We start from the raw sequence: 23,133 nt of genomic DNA on the forward strand, positions 1-23,133 counted from the left end.
CAGGTGGCTCTTGCCTTATGAAGGACTGTCTGTGAGGAGTGAGCAACAGAAAATGTGTGGGGAAAAACACAAACAAGTAGAAACATTTTAAAAAAAAAAAAAAAAAAAAAAAAAAAAAGAGTACTTCATTGAATGCAAAACAGCCAGGAGGCTTAATTGAGATACATTGGCTTTGCTTCTGAAATATCTAGTTATTTTTCCTGTAGAAGAAAATGTGAAATGTATCCTAAATGGCAAACAATTTTTCCACATACACCTTTAAAGCACGGCCCCTTTTCTGTCCTTTTTCTGTAAGCACAGCGATTGCCCATAATATCTTACTGATGTTCCTAAGGTTAATAGATAAAATAGATAGGAGATAATAGTGTTCCGTGTAGTGGCGCTTTAGGGGATACTGTGAATACTGAGGTAATTGGGAAGTCCGTAAGGAGGGGGGCCACCAAAGTGATGTCACGGTAAGATTAGAAAAGCTGAGCTGCAGATCTCGGGAATACTTCAGAAAGGTCAGAACTAGAGGCCACTGGATCACTTTCGCTTGAAATACTGAGTCAAATAAAGAAGAGGCCAGAACTAGAGCAGTACCTGTTATTTCTGACATTTAATTATTGTATAGATATTGTTATTTTAATAAGATTAGCCAGCAGTGATGGCAAAGCAGTAGACCCTTCCCTTCTTTGTGTATCTGATAGATTAGTCTGCCCACCAGCAGAGCAGTGGCATGCTTAGAGAGGGGCATGCTATCGTTAGGCATGATAGATCATAGGTTGTTTAAGAAATGACTTTGATGGTTTCCTCCTCTCCTTGTACAATCAGGTTCAGCTTTGCACAAGCTGTTAATGGCAGGTGGTGGGGAGCCAGCTACAAGGTAAGAACTGGCTCAAATGATGCTGTAAATGAACAGCCGGTATTTATATGAAGAAGGTTTGGAATTTGGAGGGTCATTATTTTTAATCCAGGTCAGACCTGTTAAATTAAAGTCTTTCAGTAAAGCAACGCAAATGGGTCTTTTTTTGTTTATAATGTGCTTTTTTAATCCCACTCCAGGGATAAACACAAGCAATATCTTGCTTCCTACCAAATATAAGAGGGACTGGTCAGAATTACTTACTGGTTCTCATTTAAAAAGGCTAATACCCTAGTTCAGCCTGTGCCCCCTTGCAGTCTAAGCTGATTTTAGCAAACATTTTTTTCAAGTCATAAGCAATTTGGTACAGCTGTGCCAACATAAGCAGGCTGTAAACAATTGTTGCATGATACTTCAGGAAAGTCAGATTCACACAGGCCATGCTCTGAATTTATTCACTGGTGCCCAAACATGTGCAGCAGACTTGCACACCAGCTCGAGGCAGGGGTTGCTGTTCCTGAGTTTGTGTAGGGCTCAGCACAACAGAACCACAAACTTTGTTGTTTAATAGTAATAATGTGTGTCTGGCAACTCCTGGGCACCACAGTCACGGACCAGGACTGCGCTGTGGGTGGGACTCAGGGCTGTGGGAGGATGGTTCCTGTCTCCAAGAGTTTGTAGCAAAACATGACAGCAAATTAATAGGAATATGAGAAACCAAATAAATTATTGAGACATTATTGGATAATATGATAGTCAGTATCCTCATAACAGTTCGTTTTACGGTTGTCATGCTCTTTTGGTAGGATTTGTGGCAAAATTAAGCTTCTTATGAGGAGTCTGGAGGAAGGAAATGAAGAGACGTGGTCTATGAGGAATTCCTGTTAGAGAGGAGAAAGCATGAAGATGCTGATTTGAAAAAAGTAATTAGAGGATAATGGAAGCTGCATCCATAAAGTAAAAATTAAGGAAGTTATGGTAGGAATAAATTAGGATATGCATTAGAAGTAAAGAAAAGCAGGTTATGTTTGATGTGAGAGAAAAAGTTGGCCTGATGAAAGTAAGAGGCCAGGAAAGTTTTGGGGTGTTTATGTTTTTGTTTTCTTCATTCTTCACAATGGCCAGGAGAAGAAGGCATCTCTACTCCCTTGGTGTGGTAGATACATTTAATTTGAGCAAGGATCCTGTGAAAGGGAGATGGATTCATATCTAGAGTTACGGAGAGATGATTTAAAGTCCTTCAGTCACAGCAGCAACCCTATGTGATCTTGGAAAAAAAAATCTCTGCCTTATGGATGTATAGAACAAATGCACAAGAAATATAGGTCACCCCAGAGGTTGGTGAAAGCCACTGAGTGCAAAGGAGCTGGATATTTCACCTCTAGCAATTTCCCTAGGGCATTAGCCTGAGGTTCTGGGTCGAGAACTAGACCTCTTACAAACCCATGTGCTTCCTTTCATTTATAGGTCTCTGTTAAGATTGCTCTTTCAGTTTCCAGCTCTTTCATAGACATGCTGAAGTCTGAACTCCAGTAGTAGCCTATAAGGTCAGCAAATGCTTGTGCATGTAACTACTAATGTTTTTCCTATGCAAACATTTGTAACTGCTGCAGTGCCAATTTATTGGTTGACTTCTGAACTTGGTTGCTGTTAGTACTCTGCAAGACTCCAGCCTCACAAGAGCAGCTGAGCGGAAGCAAGGCAGTGAAACACACACTCAGACATGCTCGTTATGTTATATGCACCTTCAAACTGATCTTCACCTCTCATGGACCTGAAGTTTACAAGGCAAAAGAATAGTTAAAAGAGTTAGAACAAGTCGCAGGGGGGTGAGAAAACAAAGAGGCTCATTAAACTTTATGCCTGCATCTCACCTATAAACAGCATAGTGCAGTTTTTGTTAATGCTTTGAATTTTAATTACATGCTACCTTAACTAGTACACATCTAATCTTACCTTTTTCCACCTGGTATTAGAGAATGAATCTCAAGTTTAATTTAAAAGCTGCAAAAGATTTTGAGGAACGCTAGAGTACGTGTGTTTTGTGTAGGATACTAGTTTGCTCACCATTTCAAAGAGAGGAAAGATACTTTTTCATTGTGAAGCACATCAGGGACTTGATTTTACTATCCACAAAGCAATTAATAGTGTATTAGTATATATGACTGCATTCACTGTTTGCTGACAAGTCCACATACTTCCATGTTGGACATATTTTCTTCTGAATATGACATCTTTCTTAACTACCAGAGAGTATAAATATTGGTCTTAGTGCTTGAGCAAGTCACATCTCAAACAAGTGAATCACATTTTTGAAGAACCATGCTATATTGTGGAATTACTGAATTTCTGTACAGACCAAAAATGTGACAAATTTTCATGTTGCCTTTAACATGGCCATATCCATTTGTTCTGTCCAAGCAGACAGTATTTTAAGGGATATCGCAATGTGTTCCAGAATAAGTTCTCTTTTTTAAAAGTTATTAAAATTGAAAATAATACAGCATCACAGTGTAAAGCTTGAGCCGATTGAAAAATTTTTCATGGAAAGTTTTCTCAGAAAATGCCAATGTTACTGAGACACACTCCTGCTTTGACATTCTCTTTAATTCTCTGGTGTATTCTGCAGCCTGTTTCATTGACAGCAGGCTATTTTGGGAGTCAAAGTGAGTGCACATAGGCCTAGCACAGTGACCATGCACATTGTCCTTATTCTTGTGCTTTGTTAGTCTAGCAACTCCCTCTGTCACAAGGTGTTTTTCTTACTGAATGTGGTTTCAGATAGGAGCAACAGTACCAGCAGAGCAGCAGAAGTGCTGGGACATTATGGAACAGCACAGCACAGTAAGTGCCAGAGACATATGCCAACGCAGAGCTCTGAAATTTTCACAAAACTGAGTTGATTGCTGCTCTGTTTGTGTCATCCAGCTTACAGTGATTCCCAGCAGCTGGCAATCAAGTCTAAGATGTTTTTCTCACAACAGTTCTACATAACCAAAAGTTTGGAAGGAATATTTCTAGGAAATCTGTAATTGCTTTGGAGACTATTCTCCTAGGTCTAAAAATCTTTATAGTGAATATTGGCTATTTTTACCCATGATTAAGTAGTAACTGGTGAATGATCCAGACTTCAATTTGACTCAAACAGGTAGGAAAGTAGTTTTTATTTTTTTCTGGGATAGATAAATAATTATGGTCAAAACCGGAAACTGAATGAAAAATGAAAATTTACATTTTTTAATATAAAGGATATGTATGGGACATATTCGTGGTCATATATATCTGTAAGTAAAAATTATGTCCGTTAGTAGGAATTGGAGTACTTATAGAAATGTCTGAAGATTCTGCAGATGCTTTATCTTGGCGTAAGTTATTGTCTCAGCATCACTTTTGTGGGTTACTCCAAAGGGTATTTAAGAAATTATACAGAAGAAAAATTAAAGAAAGAGGAAAGTGCTGAATGTTAATTTACTTAGTCCAGAGCTGAATGGAAAAGCCATTAAGGAAAATAAGCTGAACAGGTTTGGCTGCCAGTGCCACAACAAACATTTCCCATAGCGCGAACAGACAGAGCAGTTAAGTGTTAATAGGAAACAATGCTGTTCTTTTTTCCTTGAAACTAATATCAGTAGATATGTTGTTAAGAAGTGTTAATCTCATATAAGACACAATTATTTCGTTTATTAAAAGTTCTTCACTACTGCTAACAGCTGGGAAACCACGAGAACAAGGTAGAATACATCTTCCTGATGCGTGGAGAGCGAGGGCTATAAAGTAGGTTATAAAGTAGCTCCCGAGGTTATTAAAGAGTCACAGTGTATGTTCCTGGGACGTTAGAATAGTGGTGCTGGTGTGAGGTAGAGGGCAGCCGCCTGGTGCAGAGAAGAGATGTGGATCAGAATTCATTGCAGAGGCAGTTCCCAGGACGCAGCGATGCCCTGGCAGCCTGTCCTTGCTGGTAGGTCTCGCTTGGGCTTTCTCTGAGTTGCCACCATGCTTCACCTTTGCATAATTGTAAGCACGTGAATGAATTATACCACTGCCAGCGATAGGATTACTCATATATTTGCACTGTTTCCCACAAGTAAGTCTGAAAGGAAAGAGGATTGCCACAAAACGCTAGATTTATTTTCCAAAGTGACATGTGCATGGTTAAATCACATTTATGTTATATATCTTTTATCTATCCATCTATTTTCTGTAATAAATCAGTGCCACAGGATTGTAAAGTAAGTATCCACATGAAATATGTGGAGAGGAGGTTATACAAATTAGGTTATATTGACACTGCTGATCTGTTTTATATTGATATGTATGCTATTTGGTTGGTTACTAGTGAATTGAATTATAAATACTTTTTCTTAAAGCAAAGTCTATTTTGAGGTATTGAGGTCATTTTTCTGGCATGATATTTCATGTAAATCTTGTTTTTAACCAAGCTAGCAGTTTTTGGAGCAAAGCTCTACTCAAAATTTCTGTTTTTCCAAAAGTGATATGGAAATTTGGTAGCATATTGGAGTCTGATGTACCTGTAAATAAATCAGGTATCTGGGGCAAGAGGGACTTTCAGGAATCACCCTGGGTTAGGTAATCCAGTTGTGGCGTATCTTTCATAAAAGCAAAGAGGAATCTCAGTAAGTTAATAAGCTTGCAAGTCATCAGATTTTCCACATGCAGTCATGTCCTGTAAGTGCAATAGGGTGTATTAATAGTACTCTGATGTAACATTTTCCAAGTGTTTTGTAGTAATACTGGCTGGGCCACGTACTTCTAACGTGTGTTAACATTCCTTGGGGAAGACTCAGGGTTTGAAGTGCCTTCTACCACCATAAAACATGGGATAATCAAATCTGCGAAGGACAGGCCACTGTGAACCTGGCAGGAATATGACACTTGTGCGTTCTGTAACAGGCACTTCCTCTATTTCTGTGAAGTATCTGCATTGTATATATGAAGCAGAACAAAGCTTTACGTAATATTCAAGGTTCCTACTTAATCAACACATAATTGTGGGGGGTTCCTGGAATGCAAAACAACTGGAATTGCTGCTGTCACCCCAAAATCTTTGCCCTGTATCCTTTGCTCCCCTTACGTTTATTTTCAGTAGCACCTGGCTCCCCATTCAGTTGTTGGACAGTCAGGGAATGTTCTTTCCCCCAGGGTATGGAGAATGTGATGATGAGATGCCACACAGGTGTGATTGTCACAGGTTAGTCTTTTGGTGAAGATGTCCTACAGTAGGAAACCTGACGAGTGGCTGGGACTGAAGAAGAATTGTGTCTAAATAACATTTGATTAATCTGCATGCTATTATTTGAGAAAAAACAAATCCATAGTTGAAAGGAGCAGCACACTCATACAGTTTTAGTTAAGAGAAATTCCGGTTGAAGGTAATATCTTCCCATTAATCAGACTATAGGGGCAAAGGTCGTTCTTTCTTTTATAAGAACTGTTACTATTTCACAATAGTGATATCTTTAATTGATGGCAGTATATCCTGCCTGTCAATGTAGCTAATAGGCAATGCCACAGCAAATGTTGGAAGGTATTGCTCAGTAGCCTAAGAACATATTTCTATTTCATTCCCAGAATCAGTCTGAAGTGTAACCCTGCCTAGGTATGTACCCAAAGTTCAACACAGCCCCTTGCTGCAGGGATGCTCAATAAATCCTTACGCATAGATGTCTCTTCTGCTTTGTCTGTGGTTAAAGATGCTTCTGGGCAAGGAAGTACGTATTTGTGGGTTCACATCTCTGGTGATTGCATGTCACGGCAGCCTGTTGTCACCTGTCCTGCTGTAGTTCCTGAGCTCTGCAACAGCAGCTCATCTCGTCCCATCTTATACGGAGAAATCGCACACAGTCCTTGAACTACAAAACCTGGTAACTCAGACTGAAATATTTTGTTCCGTAAAGAGCTTCACACATACACTTACATCCCTACATAGGATCAATTACAAGAATGACTTCTGTTTTACAGATTATATAATTTTCCAAGTATATTTTAATATGGAAAAAATAATTGATGCAATTATGTACAAGAATGAAATCTGATTTCAGTTAATATCATAATCCGTGTAATAGATTAACACCTGGTTCTGACTTTCCAAATCTCAGCTTCCAAACTCTTCAGAAATTAATGAGAAAGTCAATAGAAAGCCTCTATGTAAAGCATAGTATTACTTCTTCATTTCTGTTTTATTTTACTTTATTTAGACTTGAAAGATATTCTGTCTTACCTGCAGGAGTTCAGATATCTTCCTTCATCACCCATGACTGGGAATCACATCACTAGATCCTCATATATTATAACTCAAAGGAGAACACTGAGGGAAAACAGCCAGAGAAATTCAGCCCAAACCATATTATGAGTTGTATAAAACAGTTTGTACTTTCCACTGGTCTGAACTTTTCCACGATTTGTTGTTTCAGGCACTTTAATTAGTGGATTTAGAATTTATTGTATAATACAGCTCTTCTTTTTCAGACAACAAAAGCCTTGTTAACCCTCTCTTGTAAGTCACTGTAGAGTTTGGCCGATCAAGGAAACTCCCGAGTTTGTTGTTTCAGTCCTAATATCTCACAGTGTGAGTGTTTTGCAGTTGATTTTGATGTGATCAGACATAGACCTTGAATCAGCTCCTTTCAGTTTATTGATTACTGATTTATTGATAATTAGAAGATACTAATTGAAATACTGCAAGTGCTAATCCCTGTTGCTATCTACAGTTATCACTGGGCAGGGAGGATAATAGTTGCTCCTTACAGAGTTTGGCTTCCAGTGACATGAAGAAAATTCCTCTGTCTGAAATGGTGTCATGGTCAGGTAACCACTGTTTTCAAGGGAAGAGCGTGGCTGGGGAGATGCAAACCTTCATAGGAGGTCTTCAGGTGTTTGCTAAGACCCTGATTTCAGAGATCTATGAAAAAAAGATTTACAAAGGCATGCATGCTCTCTGTATGTGGCTTTCTATTTCTTAGTTTTGCTTGTGTTGTGATATGTGAGATGTTGCCATTTTATTTGGGAATTGCATTGGTGCCTATTAGGTAACAGTGTGTCAGGGCACTGTGAGGACTGGGGCCTCCCTGGAGTCTGGGATGCTCCCCAGGGGATGGCAGGGCAGGACCTGGGCAGCCAGGGCCTGTCCCACCCCAGCCAGGGAGTGGGGCAAGTGGGGACAGCACTGGGCACCTCCCTGGGGACTGGAATGGCAGAGGACAAGCTGGGAATGTGAGTCGCAGTAAGTAGCACATCACTGGGGGGGGGAAAGGGAATGTGTGGTCAAGTCCCTTACAGTCGTCACTGAACTGACTGGTTAAACCTCAAGAGCTTGATTTGCTCAAGGGTGATCTGACGAGGCATTTGTAGTCGTCCGTGGTAGGTAACTGCTAATACAGAGCAAGCATTTTTACTTTTTTTTATACATTTGAGAGCATTTTGAAATTAAACCTCATTGCTTCTATTATTTAGTGTTCTTCTGTGTGGAATGATTATTTGCCATTATCCTGAATATGTGAATGTCACATACAAGATATTTGTGCACTTGTAAATTCAGCAGGCATTTTCTTGGCACCTCAATATTCCATTGAGGCAACTGGTACTTTACACTCTTCTTTTTTAAAAAAATGGAATATCTTGCCCAATTTGGCCTTTACCTCTGTACAGCTAAAAGTGGTGGTATAACAACCCTTTCCCTGTCCAGAATAGGAATGAACGTAAAGGAGAGTAAACACGGAGAGCGCCCAAAGCTCTCAGATTTATATCTCTCAAGATCAAAGAGCTAATCATAACAAATTCATTCCTTTTCCATCAGTGGTAGCTCTTCATTCTGGCCACAGTTTGAGAAAATAATCACATTAGAAAGTTTGAGTACTTAAGACCCAATATATATCTCAGGTGTGCAGGTGATACCAAGGGTACAGGCAGGTCATTGCCATCATTGCAGTGCAGTGTCACTGTGTGGAAGATGGCACAGCTGTGCCGTCCCCTCCAGGCAGTGCTCATCCACACTGCTGGTGACTTCTGCTGTCCCCCACCATGTCAAGGAGAGTGTATTCGTGTGATAATGTATTTTAAAGAAGACTTAAATAAGAGATGTGTTGTGGCCCTTAGGACCAGAAGGGTAGAGAGTAGCCTTGAAAGGAGGGCAGAAGTTTTGCAAGAGAAGCTGTTGGTGACAGAAGACAAATTTTGGCAAGAATGAGGGAAAGGGGGAATGTCATGAAAAGAAGCAGGGCAGCACAGGAAGACAAAGCTTTATTTCATGTAATCTGGGTTGCTGGTGTCCTGAAAAGCTGCTTCTCTAGTTTGCTGCCCACCATGCTGGGGCAATTTTGCTCTTGCCATACAGGGGTGTATATTGTTATCCCATACAGCTGGCAATGGAAATGCCATTGCGTTAGTTCTGCAACTGAACCTGCAACATTTCTGTATGTTTAGAAGAGATAACTGGTAGAAAGGGTGCAGAGGTAGCCCAGAAGGGAAAGAGGAGCAGTCCTGAACACTGCAGTGGGTTCTTGTGAGAGATTAGTGTCCACCTGGGTGACTGTTTAAGTTCACAGAAAATATATGCTTCACAGCTGAGTGCTATACCAGGACTGCAGCCATGACCCAAACTAGAGGCATGTATGCCTAGGCAGTGCGGCAATCCTGACTGCCCTGTGGCGTGCAGGAGGGTGCCTGCATTGGCTTGTGTGCATAGGCTGGGACTGGAGCTCCTTCATCCCCTCAGTAAATCAAAGCCTATCACAGCTTGATTCCAAGCATTCCTAAATAAATGAGCCTTTCAGCTGATGTCAATAGGATTTCTAGTCTCTTTCCCATTCCTCGGCATCCTTGCATCCCCAGAGAATATAATGAAGCACAGGAGACTGTAACAACCAGAGCTTGGAGATTATGTAGCATCCAGGCACAGCCTTGAGGAGTCATGTTTGCTGACATTAAGTCGACTACAGCTTTACGGTCATTTTACACATGACAGCATGTCAGCTGTGTAAACCTCTCTGGAAGAGCAGATTGCCTATGACTAGCTGCTGTGAAATTGAAATGATTTGTCTGTGTCTACGTGGACTGAAAATCATGGCTATTATTTGCTAGTCATTGCAATTTCTCAAGCTTCTTTCCTAATTCAGTGTAATTTTGTAATGGAGACAAGACATTAAGGGGGTTCATGATGCAGGTATGTGCCAGACCCCACTTCATCAGTGCCTCCCATCAGGTTTAATGGGCTTCACCTTGAAAGCACTAGATCATATTGTATTTTCCTAACTTCAGTAGAATTTATTCTAAGGGAAATCTGTGCCATTGCAGAGGGAAGTATTACTCAAGGTCACTTAGGGTAACAGAAGTGAGCTCTAACTGACGTGATTTCTGTGAATAACCTGTGAATTAGGGTACCATTTAATGTAACTGGTGTAGAGTTTGAGCCTGTGGATTCCTGTGTTTTTCGTGTAACTGTATAGGTAATGATGGATGTGCTAGTTTGTGCCTTGAGCCAAAGCAATTTCATAAATAATGATTACTCCTATTCTAATTTTTCAGACTTAACAATGCTATATAAAGTTTGTGGTGTACTTAAACAACAGAGCAATACTTTGAGTACGGTTTTTGAACATAATTCTGTACAAGTCAGCTATATTTTGCTTTGAATTAGCATATAAAAATTGAAAATGTTTTGACCTATTCTTTTTGACTAAAAGCTACAGAGTTCTTATATGTTCCATAACCTGACCACTCTGTGTGTCACAAGGAAGATAGAAATGCTTTATTTTAAGTTTTTATGGTATTCTATTTCACGTAACTTGAAGTACAATAAAGATTGGGATAAACAGACTTTATACAACACCACAACCTAGTACAGAACATTTTATAAGAGAAAAGGAATAGAGACTCCCACTGAAAAGCTGCTGGTGTCAAATAATCCTTTATTCTGCTGTTGTTGACTTGCCCCTGTCTAAATGACAGCAGCTTAGCTACCAACAGGAAACAATATTCCAACAAAAGCTTGTGAAATGCTGTATAATTCTTGTCACATCAAAAGCCTATGTGGAACTGTGTGCTTTTGGCTTTAGTGTTCTTGTTTTCTTACACATACAGAAACAATAAATGAGGAAATATTTATGCTTATCAAGAAAGAAGGCTACTTTTTATAAACATCCTTCCCCAGCACATCAATAGATCTTAAACTGCATGTCTGAAGTTTGGGTGAACTTCAGGGTTGATGTCATATATTGTGCTCAAAAGCTTTTTCATCATGCTCTCCATGTTCTTGTGGTAGCTGCTAGTGAGGTTTCGGATGGTTTCTGTTGTTTGCTCTTCTATTTTAGCAGAGAGGTTACCTTGGGAGCCCATTACCTGAAAAGCAGAAGTCCTCTGAGCAAAATAAAGGGTTATATATGACTATGTTTACTGTACTTTTCTTCTTCATCTAGAATAAACACAATGCAAACGTGTCACAGTGCTTCCTAACTGGTAGGGTATGATCTAGGTTGAACTATACGCATAAAACCAGGATTAAAGGGAACTCTTTCATATGCTATTAGCAATGGGAATCTCCCCATGCAATGAAAGTTTCCCAGCTCGCTGTGGGAACAACATTGTACATGTTTTGTCTTTTATATCGCTCCTTTTAATTTGTTTTCTATTTTAAAGACTAGTCAACTAAGTTCTATCACCAGTGTTCTTCATTTGGCCTCCCTGAGAATGAGTGTGAGCGCGGCTAAGAAGAAAAACATGGGAAAGCCTTCCTGGCAATGCATAATTATAGTTTCAGAGTACTTGAAATGTCTTAAACAGCTAGTGATGTATAACCCTCAACAGGCCTCAGACAAGGTCTTCTAATGTTACATTTTCTTCTCTGGCAAAATACCCGACAGCTTCTGGCACAGTTAATATCAGGACAGTCGCTTAGAATTTAATTGACTCTAGACTCGCTGAACATTTTAGCAAGGTTATGTTATAAACAGATGCACACGTTCCAAATCTGTGACTTTGTTCCCTCCTCCCCCACTTCCCCAGCATCCCTTGAATTCTTCCCTTATGGAAAAGTCCTTCAGATACCGGCAGAGAAATTGGTTTCCAGCTAAAGAATTCCACAGGGGAAAGCAGAAGACATTTCTGCACACTGACAGAGTAGGAAAGGAATAAGTAACATATTCTTCTTGTTCCTGCCATGGTTCTCTGGGGTGGACTAGCAACTGTGAAGCTAACCTGTGATGTTAGTGGGATACCTAGAGGATGACCAGAGACAAGGGAGGAGTTGTTAGCTTTATTTCCCATGTGATTTCAGCCCAGCTTAGTCCTTAAAAGAAAGAAAAGCAGCTGAATTAAGATCTTCTGCACAAGTCACCTTTGCAAGTCTGTTTATCAGTACCTGGCAACGTAATAAGACATTTGTCCATAATCCAGATGTTAAAACACTTTCTGATTTGGAAGAAATATAGGACATAGACATAATTGTAAATATCAGGAAAAGATTACAGTTTTCTATAGTAACTATTTTTAGCTGGCATTTCATTTTAGCTTTTAGACAAGTTGTAAAGGTCTCATGTGGGAAAGATTGTACAGCTTAGACCAGATTTATGAAGCTGATTTTTTCCACTGGGGAAAATAACTTTCTAGAGATCCTGGATGGTTGCATGTTATCCAGCTACTAAATACTTCTGAAAAACCTCAAGAAAAGTATTATAATTTTAAGAAGAGCCTCTGTAGACTGGGAACCTGCTCTCTCAGTTCATGCTAATACTATAACTTGAGATAGTAGATTCTTACTATTCCACCTATTTTTTCCCCCCTTTTCTGCTTCTGAATTTGAAGACTTTTCCTTGTCAGAATGCAGACAATGTTCTGCTTAGTCTATGATTTCCGCTGACCTTGAAGGTCTGTCCCTTATTTTGCCCATACTGATTTTATGCTAGTGTCATTCCATAGTCGCTAAAATGTTACATTACCTTGGAAGCCATAAAATTCAGAACTAGGCTGCACATTTCCAGAGTTTGGTGATCTCAGACCCTGTGTACAAGCACCATGAACACTAGCAAAATTGGCCTGAGATCAGGGCTTACATTTTGTATATTTTGGAAAAAGAGACTGCGTATTGTCACTCTAACCTCAAATTAATCGTTATTTTCTGTTGCTGCTGTTGTTCATTCTGGACTGATGCGGAACATCTCATAGTATAAGAAAATTTACCCCAGTTTGGATACAGCAACACAGAGTAAGAGGAAGAATAATGTTAAATGACACTGTGACAAAGAATTAAAAACACTTGCATCCAAACACCTGAGCCAGTAAACTGAACTGGGCATCAGACTTCCCTCTCAACTGGCTTAGCTGGAACTCCTAACTGCCTTCCAGGCACAGGTTAATAATGATGACATTTGTCTGGGTAGATAAATGTTCGACATAATGGGGTCAGGGAACGTGAAGGACTGCAATGATCTTGTACAACATGCTGTCATCTGAGGAGCAATATGTGCTCTGTCCTGCTTGTGTGAAACATTCAGTCGACAAACACTGGCCTTTCCCTGCAGCTTTAATTTTGTTTGTGATGAAAAATTTGAGCTCACACCAAAGCATCGTTTTTTCTTTTCTGCTATTTCAGATGTAAAACAAGAAGTCTGGCTTGACTGAAAAGTTGAAAAATTTTTAGAGGTGTTTTTACTTTATTTTAGTGTCAGTAAACATCTGAAATTGTACTTGTGAGACAATTCCATGGCCTGGCTGTGTGACAGTCTGTCTGGAGGCTGGCAGTGTATGTTAGAGACTTTGTGTGTATATCTGTTCCTAAGGCTTGTGATCTCTGCTGGAAAATGTTTTATGTGAAGTGTGACTGAAATGACAGGTTTGTAAAGCAGTTTTTATTTGACCTCTTTGGCTTTTTTTTTTTTCTTTGTGGCTGCTTTTGCACATGTAGTTTTCTTGCCTTTGCACAAAACAATTGGGGAAAAACAAGAACAAAAACATAAGAGGAAGGTCACCAAGTAAAAAGAGAATGGTTTGTGAACCTTCATGAAAATACTAGAGAAAACTGCAAGGTGGCAATAAATATGTAAAATGTGCTATATTTCAGATTTGAAAATATCAGCCAGAGCACTTTTACTATGAAAATGTAGTGAAAAACTCCAAAGTTTTGGTGATTTCGGTTCACCAAAGATGCTGTCTTGTATGCAAAGTCAGCTGAAGTGGAACAGAAATAGAAAGGTTTTAAATCTTTGCTTTTATTGCAACATCCACCTGACTGAAACCTCCAGTTTCAAGACAGGAATGACGTCTGTCTGGAGGTAAAGAAAGAGGACTCAAAGGTATTTTTCTTTAAAGGAGAGATGTCTTCAAAGCACAAGCAAATATAGAATCTGGACAATTTTAGTGGTGAAAGTTCACAATACCTTCCACAAATGCATTCGAAGCCTGTGAAGTCAAAATGAGGCATATGCACATCATAGGTGATATCTCTGTGTTTAATGGGTATGACCACATCGGTTTGCAGAAATCACCATGTAACGCTGTGTGAAGCAATTCATTTTACCATTGAGCAGATTGACACTACAAAAGAACATATGCAGGTTTCTTACTTACATTTGTTTGCTTGTTCCTAAATTCCTTCTCCCTCTGTAACCGGTAGTGATCTATCTCTGCTATGGCTTCTTCTTTGGCCTGTCTCAGCCTCTTTCCCTTTCCTAATGGGGGAAGAAATGGGGATTTACTTCACACTTGTCACTGTATCCCAAAAAATGAATCTCTCTAAATCAGTGGTATTTTACATGGCATAGTAAAATGGTCAAAGCTTCGAGTAAAGTCAACAGCAGCTTTATTCGCACAAGAATGGTTAGAAGAGCCAAAGTGATTTAGGTATGGTACTTCATTGAAAGCCAGCCACACAAGTACCCATCTTCTGAGACCGACACCCTGTGGTGGGAGAGCACACATCAAATGAAAATCTTGTTGGTTTGCTAACAATATAAGTCTTTTTGCAACTACACATGTTCTCTCATAGCACAAATGCCTTTTTTTTTTTTTTTTTTTTTAAATCACAGCTTGGTGTTTAAATAAATATCTATCTTTCCTTCATCAGCAATAGTAGCAGCCAGATAACAGATTTTAGTTGTCACTGATGGGAAAAGACGTTATTCTGTAAGATTTGCTGTATTGATTGGTTGCCAGCATCCCTTCATCCCACACCAACTGGATTCTGCTTAGAGCTGGCAGATTTCCAAAGTACTGCAAGATACATCTTAACCACTACCAAATAGTTGCAACCTTCAGGCTTTGTCCTCTTCTCCCCCACCCTTTTCCCCCAACATTTGTTACATGCAGAGGTGAGTGTTTAAGAGGAAAAGGAGGTCAATGGTGTCCCCTCCAATGCATAGAAAATATGAAAATGATTAAAAAGTCGTCTTTTTTTTTTTTTGTTTGTTTTCTTTTTCAACAGGAGAGTGATCTGTGAGGTGACATTTTAGGCTGTAGTGGAAACTAGAACCTTCCTCCTGAACAGGCTTGTTTACATACTTAATTTTGTTCACTGTGAATAGTCACTTTGTCTTTGGTAAAGTGCTGAGGGTTTTTCAAATCAAGCCCATGTCACTAATTGCAGGGCTGGGCATAAGGTAGTTCCTGGGTCTAGCAGGGATATTATGTAAAGGGTAGGAGTAAAAGGTTTTATGGGAATGTGATACTTAAGTTTTTACATGAAGCAAGTGTTGGACAGGCCGTAACCACCCCACAATGATGCATCTCCACCTGTTTTGTATAAAGCTGGTAAAGTTGCATGGATCTCCACAGGACCCTACTATGCTACTTTGTGAGGAAAAAGTCATCTTCTAACTGATGGGGCTGTAAACCTCTTGCATTGAGAGCTGATATGTTTGAGATACCTGGGCTGATGCTGATTTTGGGGGTCTCTCTGCTGTACAACCAGAACTTTAGGAGGGGGAGGGGATAAGCTTACTTACTCCCTTTTCTTAACAGGAGAAATATCTTCGATGGCTGAAAAGCTATTGCTTAGTTGCTTTAACTAAGATATAACAAGGATGAGAGAACGGAGGCTAGGCAACTGAAAAAGGCATCTTGTTCTGATGGGTGAAACATCCATTTAATTATTTACCTATTGTAACCACCTACGTAATATCGCTGAACAATATGAATGCTTTTTTAAGTTTGGTGTGATTTTTTTTAAAAAAACCTTTCAATTCAAGCATGAAAATTGAAAATAGTACATTTTCTGAAATCCTAAGGAGCATTCTCCAACTAGGCTAGAAAGATAAATGTTTCTGATTTATTTTCTCCAGGCTGCTACATTGGATCGGTTACACCTGTGCTGGGCTTCTGAAGCCTTACCAGGTGTGGCATATAGCAATCTGCTTTCACTGAGCAAGGCACAATGAGGAAGCTGAATCTTGGGAGGAAGGCTGTTGTTTTGGATACATCTGAGATTCAACAAAAGTCTGGGTAAAATGCCTGATCCAGCAGTAAATTATTTGCCCAGTTGATGGCTCCTTCTGAAGTCATTATCTGCACATGGGTGAGTACAAGCAGAGAGGTGCCTGAAATGTGGATTTCCGTTTAAAGTCTTGTTTCCTAGGCTGTTTGATTTTGTGGATGTGTTTATTGTGGGGCCTGGGCTGCATGACTGTATAAAGGCTTTTTACAGGAAGGAGCAACCTGGTGAGGAACTAGATAGCTTTAGTGATGGTTCATCAGTGCAGTGCTCTCTTGTGTAGTTAATTATATTTCTCAGAGTCCTTCTGCCACAGAGGCACTGGTCTTACGTATAAAGGGGCAGAGAAGCAGTTGAAAATGTAGCATGTACTTTCCAAGAGTTTGTATTTGTTTGATAAGGGCTATTTCCCTCATCTTCTGCCACTCATGGTATGAAGTCTTGGGACCAGTAGGCATGAACTGACAGGTTTCTGTAAAAACCTGACATCAGTCTGGACAACAACATTTGGAAGCAGGTTTAGGTCTGTATTTTGAAGATTCCCTTATTGTCCTCTGCAAATTTCAAGCTGATCAGCCTTTTATAGAGTTTTCCTCTAGGAGCTGTGCTGGGGGTGATTCTCTGGAGCTGGAAGTTGGGGGGGACTGACTATGATGAAGCTCTGCCAATTTCACCAGCTGAGGAACAGGATCTCTATAGCAAATTAAATTATTTCAAAATCAGTGGGATTTTAATTTCAAAATCCATCTGGGGGGCCATCTGTAGTAAATATGTTGCATATTTGGCCACCGGATAGATAGATAAATTCATTTAAAATGCACAAAATGGAAAGAGATTAACTGTGAAACAACAGTTCATTTGCCTCTGACAATGTAGCTAGTGAACCAAAAAGCATATATATACATACATGTCAGCTCTTGACAGTGCACTGGAGTAAGTACAATACATAGGGTGTCACTGTAGGGTGGCAGCCATTTCATTTTTCCACGGTGCCTTTAGGATTGGCACAGCAGGAACCTGCTGCTTCCTATTTAATTAAGTGGAAAAGCTGTGAGTAAATTACTGCTAGTTCAACAACGTTGTGGACAGAATCGGCAACTGCCGACATATGCGATAGTACATATGCTGCACCTGATTAAGTTAAGCAGAAACTAGAGCTTAACCTGCTGTTTCACTAGAGACAAACCAAAATTAATTAATCAGTCTGTTATTAACCACTTGTCTGCTACCTTAGTTGTGCAATACGGGATTGCCTTTTCAAAGTCTTAACTGATCTTCTGGATGGGATTCTCTGCAAAGCACAGCCAAGCTGAAATCAAACCTTACACACTGAAGGAAATTCAAGACCATTGAAATTCAGTCAAGATCATGCAAAAAGAGGGCAAGAAATACAGGAAGATTGGTGAACTAACCTGTCCCTATGGCATTTCCTCTAGGATCATAAAGGTGAGGTACAGAAAGCTCCAAGTTTGAGGAGACATTTGCCCCAGAGGGCATACTGTGGGGGCCAGTTTTGCTGCTGCTCCTTTGTTCCTCCTTCCCATCCCTGAAGATGGGGAACAGCAAAGCAGCTGTGCTATGCCTGGTTTCCTTGTCCACGATTATGGTAGTTGACAGCCTATAAATTTCTAGGCATCATGTCAAGTTGTCCAAATCTTAACCAACTGTCGGTAACCACTCAGCCTTGTATTAGCTTTTCTTACCTAACCTGAGAAGGTGTTATTAGCATGGAGAAAGGTTGTATTCTTCTTTCTAGGTATTTCTGTGATGTTACTGAAATACCTAGATCTGGTTAGATCCAAAAGAACTGGTGAGGTTTTTCAGGTTGTGGAAGGTTTTTTAGATCTTGCAAGAAGACGACACTGAAAAGCAAAAATATTGCATTCTGATTTGCACAAACACTGTTATCTTATTTTCCAAAAAATGCCATGCTAAAATTGGCTTTCTGTTTTCAAATATATCATCTACGCTTCTAGGTGAGTTTCTGCATAGAAACCATGTCATATGAAGAAGTTGCGAAAAATTAATCATATTTTGTTTGAACAGGACCGCTTCTCTTGTCTTCAAGAGTGTTAAATTTTCTGCAAAATGGGATTTAGGGATGCTCATTTTGAGAAGACTATTTTGCACTTTTAATAAAATACAATAGAAGCAGCTGATCAGTATGTATAGCTTTTTTTCAGTAGATAAAAGATGTCCTGGATATTATCCAAGAGACAGCCATGGATATAATTCTGTTTACAGTATCTTATTTTGATTAACATTTGTTTTTAGTCTGATTTCCTGAATCTTTCATGTGAGTTTTTATTTTATTAGGCACTAGAAACTCAAGCCAAGATATAAAAATCTATAGGAAAACAAGTTTCGCTAAACCCAGTGTTCATGACACGTTTGTTTCCCTTGTTTTACCCAAAAGGATTTTCAGGAATTGATGTCTTGGCTCTGACAATGCTGTTATTTCTGGGATCCAAATTATGCTTAAAGCAAAAATGATAGATAAAACAGTGCTGCATATAAAAGGCCAAAAGATTGCAGACTATTTTGGTTTGTGTTTAACCAATTTAATAGTTTCAGCCTTGCATGTGTGCATTTACCAACAAACTATTAATAATTTGTCAGGTGTAGATGACATCAGCCAATGATACAGGAAAGATATGGCAAGCCAGGATAAAGGGTACTGAGCAAGAAGTATGAAAAAGCCTGTACAGAGGAGCCTTAGTGCTATGTTTTTGCTTTGCTTCATGTCGATAAATAGAATTTTATTTATTTGCTATTTTTTTCAGTTTTCCAAAGTAGATTTTGCATTACAAACAGCTGCACATATGTCAGCGTAAACTAGGCCCATTTTCTGTTTATATACAACATTATGTGTGTTCACACTACATTTTGATCTGGTTATGTGAGTATCAACTGTAAACACTGAAGGGTTTGCATAAGGGTAGTTTTGCTAATCGCATTTCCTCAAAAATGTCTTTTCCTGGTTGCGTCCCATGAACGATCTGCCTTTCGTTCTTCTCATATTACAATGTAAATAGAATAGTTGGATTTATTTGTGCAGTGGTGTTGTGTGGTGGCTGTTTGTGGTGACAGAGGAGGTCATATGTACAGGCTAGCAGGAACAGGACTGCATTACCACTCGCTGGACGGGTTCATCGCTTTCACTTGCAGCCTGGATCTGCAGAGTGCCAGGCCCTGAGCAGAAGCTGCTGATCTGAACTGGTACCAGGCAGATCTGGGCTGGTGTTCCCTGCGGTGAAGCAGCACGTCCTCGCCTTGTTTCTCCTAATTGTGTGTGCACAGGTTAACTGACTGCACTGGACATATTGGTTGTGTTTCATGTATTTCCTTTTATCTTAGTATGTCTCTGAGCATAGAAACTATGCAATCCTTTATGCTGACCTAACTGCAGAATCATTCTGGGGAAGAGACTGTTTGAGTTATTCTGACTTGGCATAATGGGATTTGGCATGAAAAGAATCCATTCTGTCCTTGTCCAACAGTATTTAAATTACGCTGGTATAGTTATGCACCTACGGTGGTCAGTGACATTGCTATGAAAAATATTGATATTAAGGATGTGGAAATATTTAAATTTTTATTTTGTAGCTTCACTGCAAACCTATTGTAATGTTGAATGGAATAATGATTTCCTGGGTATAACTGTTCCGCTAGATTAGCTATAATGCTTGGTTTAGCACAAAATCCAGGGTGGAGCAGTCCTTAGAAAAACCCAAATCAGAAACATTAAGGCGTGACCTTGCTTATGTGATCCATGAGATCTAAAATTCAGAAGAGCTTTGCTCTTCACACCCTAATTGAAACTGTTGGTCGTATTTAGCAAGAACAAAAAGATCCATCAAAGTCTTTAGGCTGTAGATGAGTATGCTATGTCAGCAGTTACTTGAAGTTTTTTGCCCTTGATCTGCTATACCTGGGAACAAAATGTCTTAGAAATAACTTGAGGTTTTTCTTGGGATTCCACAGAGCTGCTGAGGCTGGAAGGGGCCTCCAGGGTCCGCTCCAAGCCCCTACACAGGGCAGGCTTGTCAGGGGCAGCTTGATCAGGGCCATATCCAGAGGGTTTTGAATGTCTCAGCATAGAGGCTCCACTGCCTCTCTGGGCAGCCTATTCCTGGGTTTGACCTCCCTCACAGTTACAGAGTTGTTTTCTTATGTTTATAATTTATGCTGTCATCTCTTGCCCTTTCAATAGATACCACTAGAAAGAGTCTGGGCTCTGTCTTCCCTTTATAATTTTTATAAAGGATTAAAAATGTTTGGCTTCAAAAGTAATAGAGAAGAAAGTCATACTGGTGAAATATTTTTACTCTAGATACTTTTACTGATAGCGAAGTTCTTAATAGCTGTTTTCCTGTAGCTCCTGAGTAACTCCTACCTCAACACTAACACAGGCACTAATGTAGGCAGTGGTTTAAGTCAAGTTTCTGATTCAGAGCTGTCTGGAAGATTCTTCCTCTATAACAAGCCCTATGCTTATCACAAGCACTCTATGTGGGGCTGAGGCAGTGACAGGGGAGTATGCTTTTTGCAGAGTAGAGTAAATGTACCTGTAACCATGTCTGGATTCTGCAAGACACTTGTCTTCAGACATTACTTTTATGTTATAATGGTGCTTTTAATTTTTTGAGTTTCTTAATTTATGAAACCTTTTTTTAACTGGCTGTTTTAGAAGAAAGCCAATCTGACTTTTCTGGTTTTAAAAACAAAAACAAACTAAATGAAAAGCCAAAAGTAAAGGGTAATCTACATCAAGCTAGAGGCCTGATTCTTCAGCCTATATTCAGACCAAACCCCCACTGGGGGCTGTACCTTTCCAGGTCATACACGTTCTTGCTTCTTGCTCAGGGGAACAGTGCATTTCCCCTGCTCTATGTGAGAAGGAAAGAACCCCATTCCCCTGAGAGCACCTTGTTTGGCTATATAAGGGTTGAATCACTTAATTATTCCCTGCTATCAGGCAACCCCAAATGCCTTTTTTTTGAGCCTTCTCTTTTGTGAAGAGGGGAGATTCCCCCCACCCCAGCCATTGCTTCTGCAAGACACAGGCAATGCCTGGGTGCTCAGGGAAGGGATATTGCTCTCCTGCTTATTTTCTGTGTGCTGTTGTACAAATTAACATGTTGCACTAATAGTTAATGAACACACAGTGGTGCTCATTTCTGTGTAGAAGGCATATAGGAACTACACAATTATTTTTGTTTAGCTTCTATTTCTCCATGGAAAACAAAATACATTTCTTCATCACACTCTTGCAGCACATGACATCGTCTTCATGCATTTTAGTTGAGTCCTGCAGGACAACATTTTTTCTTATTGCAGGTTTCTAAATTGAGATAACTCCATGAAACAGTATTAATGTTTCACTGCTAATGCAGGTCAGTGGCTAATGTGGTTGGTACCTACATTCAGGAGAATAAGGTCACAATATCTTGCATTAAGTCACTGAGAGATGAATGCAGAAAATGAAGGAAATAGATAATGGAAAAACTGCCAAGAGAACTATTTCTTTGAAATTATTCTAGCAGACACCTTCAATTTTATATTGATATTTTTACTTGCGTTTATATTTGACTAGAATAAAAATATGTTAATTTTTTTTTGATATCTACACATGTTTTGGCCTGGGCATTTAGGCATTCAGCAAACAAGACATTTATTTTAAAGTGAACATTTAATCACTTTCTAATTGCTTGTGCCATATAATAAGACTTAAGGAATGACCTGTCACAGTACTGACAGATCTTGTGATTGGACTGTGACTTTCATTAATATCATTGTGATGAAGTCTCCCTTTGTTCTCATATACATTTTTTGAAGCCTAGATGAGATTAGAAGGGAAGTTACTAGATTTTGTAAGTAAAGAGGAACACTGAAAAATTTATACAAGACCTATAAAGAAAAATAGAGAGCTTGGAGTCTGGTCCTCCAGAGGTGGCAGCCAGAGGCTTGTAGGCTTCTACTTTAAATAACTAAGGAAGGGTCTAATGGCATTATTGGCATTGAGATAAAGCAAGAATAAATCTAGTTGACAGGATGAATATAACAAAGAAAACCTTCTTCAATGTAATAAGGCATGTGTGCGTGCACACACAAAAGCACACAGAATTTTAAGCAAGCTCTAAATGTTCAGGTTTGGTTAAATGCCTGGCTGCAGTCAAGGCACAGCACTAATGCAAGCAAGAAGAACGAATAGGAGCAGTACAGCTGTGATGTATACGGATGAAGTAATGTTGTTTTTCTGTGAGCCACTGTAATTCTGAAGAGCTTACAGTAGAAAACTGCAGTAAAACCAGGCCAGCTACTCACTTTTCTTGGCTTCTTCCAGTTTGTCCTTGGCACGCTTTTCTGCCTGCAGAAGCTGTTGGATTCCCTGAGACTGGCTGGTCATGCTGATTGCTAGGCCAGTGCACTTCTGCAGGGACTGGAGCTCAGAGGGAGTTTTATACAGCTGCTAGGCTCTTCCTTGTGCTTTTTGTTCTGTCTGTTATTACAACAGCCTTCTAGATTGTGCTGAACGAGCCAGCTCTGCCTGGATTGCTGCTGGGCAAAAAGGCCTGCTAGTATAATCAGAAACACACAGCAGTGACGTTGAAAGGAATGTTCTTTACTCCTCAGGGTCACTGAAAAGCTGAAGTGTCCGATTGGGAAAAGAAAAGAAGAGCGCTCCTAGTGGCTTGTAGTTTAATGGGTATTTTAAATTTTTTTTAAATCTCTTGCTGAAGCAGAATATAGTTAAACTTGTCAGAGGAACTGAGAAAAAAAATTGTTTCTTGGAATTTCCTTTTAATAAAACTTCCTCTGAATGTGAAGAATTAGATTCAGTCAACAAGCAGTT

The 23,133-nt window shown here is 39.6% G+C and overlaps 1 protein-coding gene across 1 annotated transcript; it reads right to left on the reverse strand.

The window, feature by feature from the left end:
- Positions 1-10,606: 10,606 nt before the first annotated feature.
- Positions 10,607-22,805, reverse strand: ATP6V1G3 (ATPase H+ transporting V1 subunit G3). Its single transcript, XM_075095491.1, has 3 exons — positions 22,605-22,805; positions 14,420-14,520; positions 10,607-11,197 (listed from the first exon to the last, which is right to left on the reverse strand). The coding sequence occupies exons 1-3, from the start codon at positions 22,684-22,686 to the stop codon at positions 11,024-11,026; spliced, it is 357 nt and encodes a 118-aa protein (XP_074951592.1). The 5' UTR covers positions 22,687-22,805; the 3' UTR covers positions 10,607-11,023.
- Between the last annotated feature and the right edge of the window lie 328 nt (positions 22,806-23,133).

The sequence above is a fragment of the Phalacrocorax aristotelis genome, chromosome 6 (assembly GCF_949628215.1).
Source record: "Phalacrocorax aristotelis chromosome 6, bGulAri2.1, whole genome shotgun sequence".
Taxonomy (NCBI): Eukaryota; Metazoa; Chordata; class Aves; order Suliformes; family Phalacrocoracidae; genus Phalacrocorax; species Phalacrocorax aristotelis.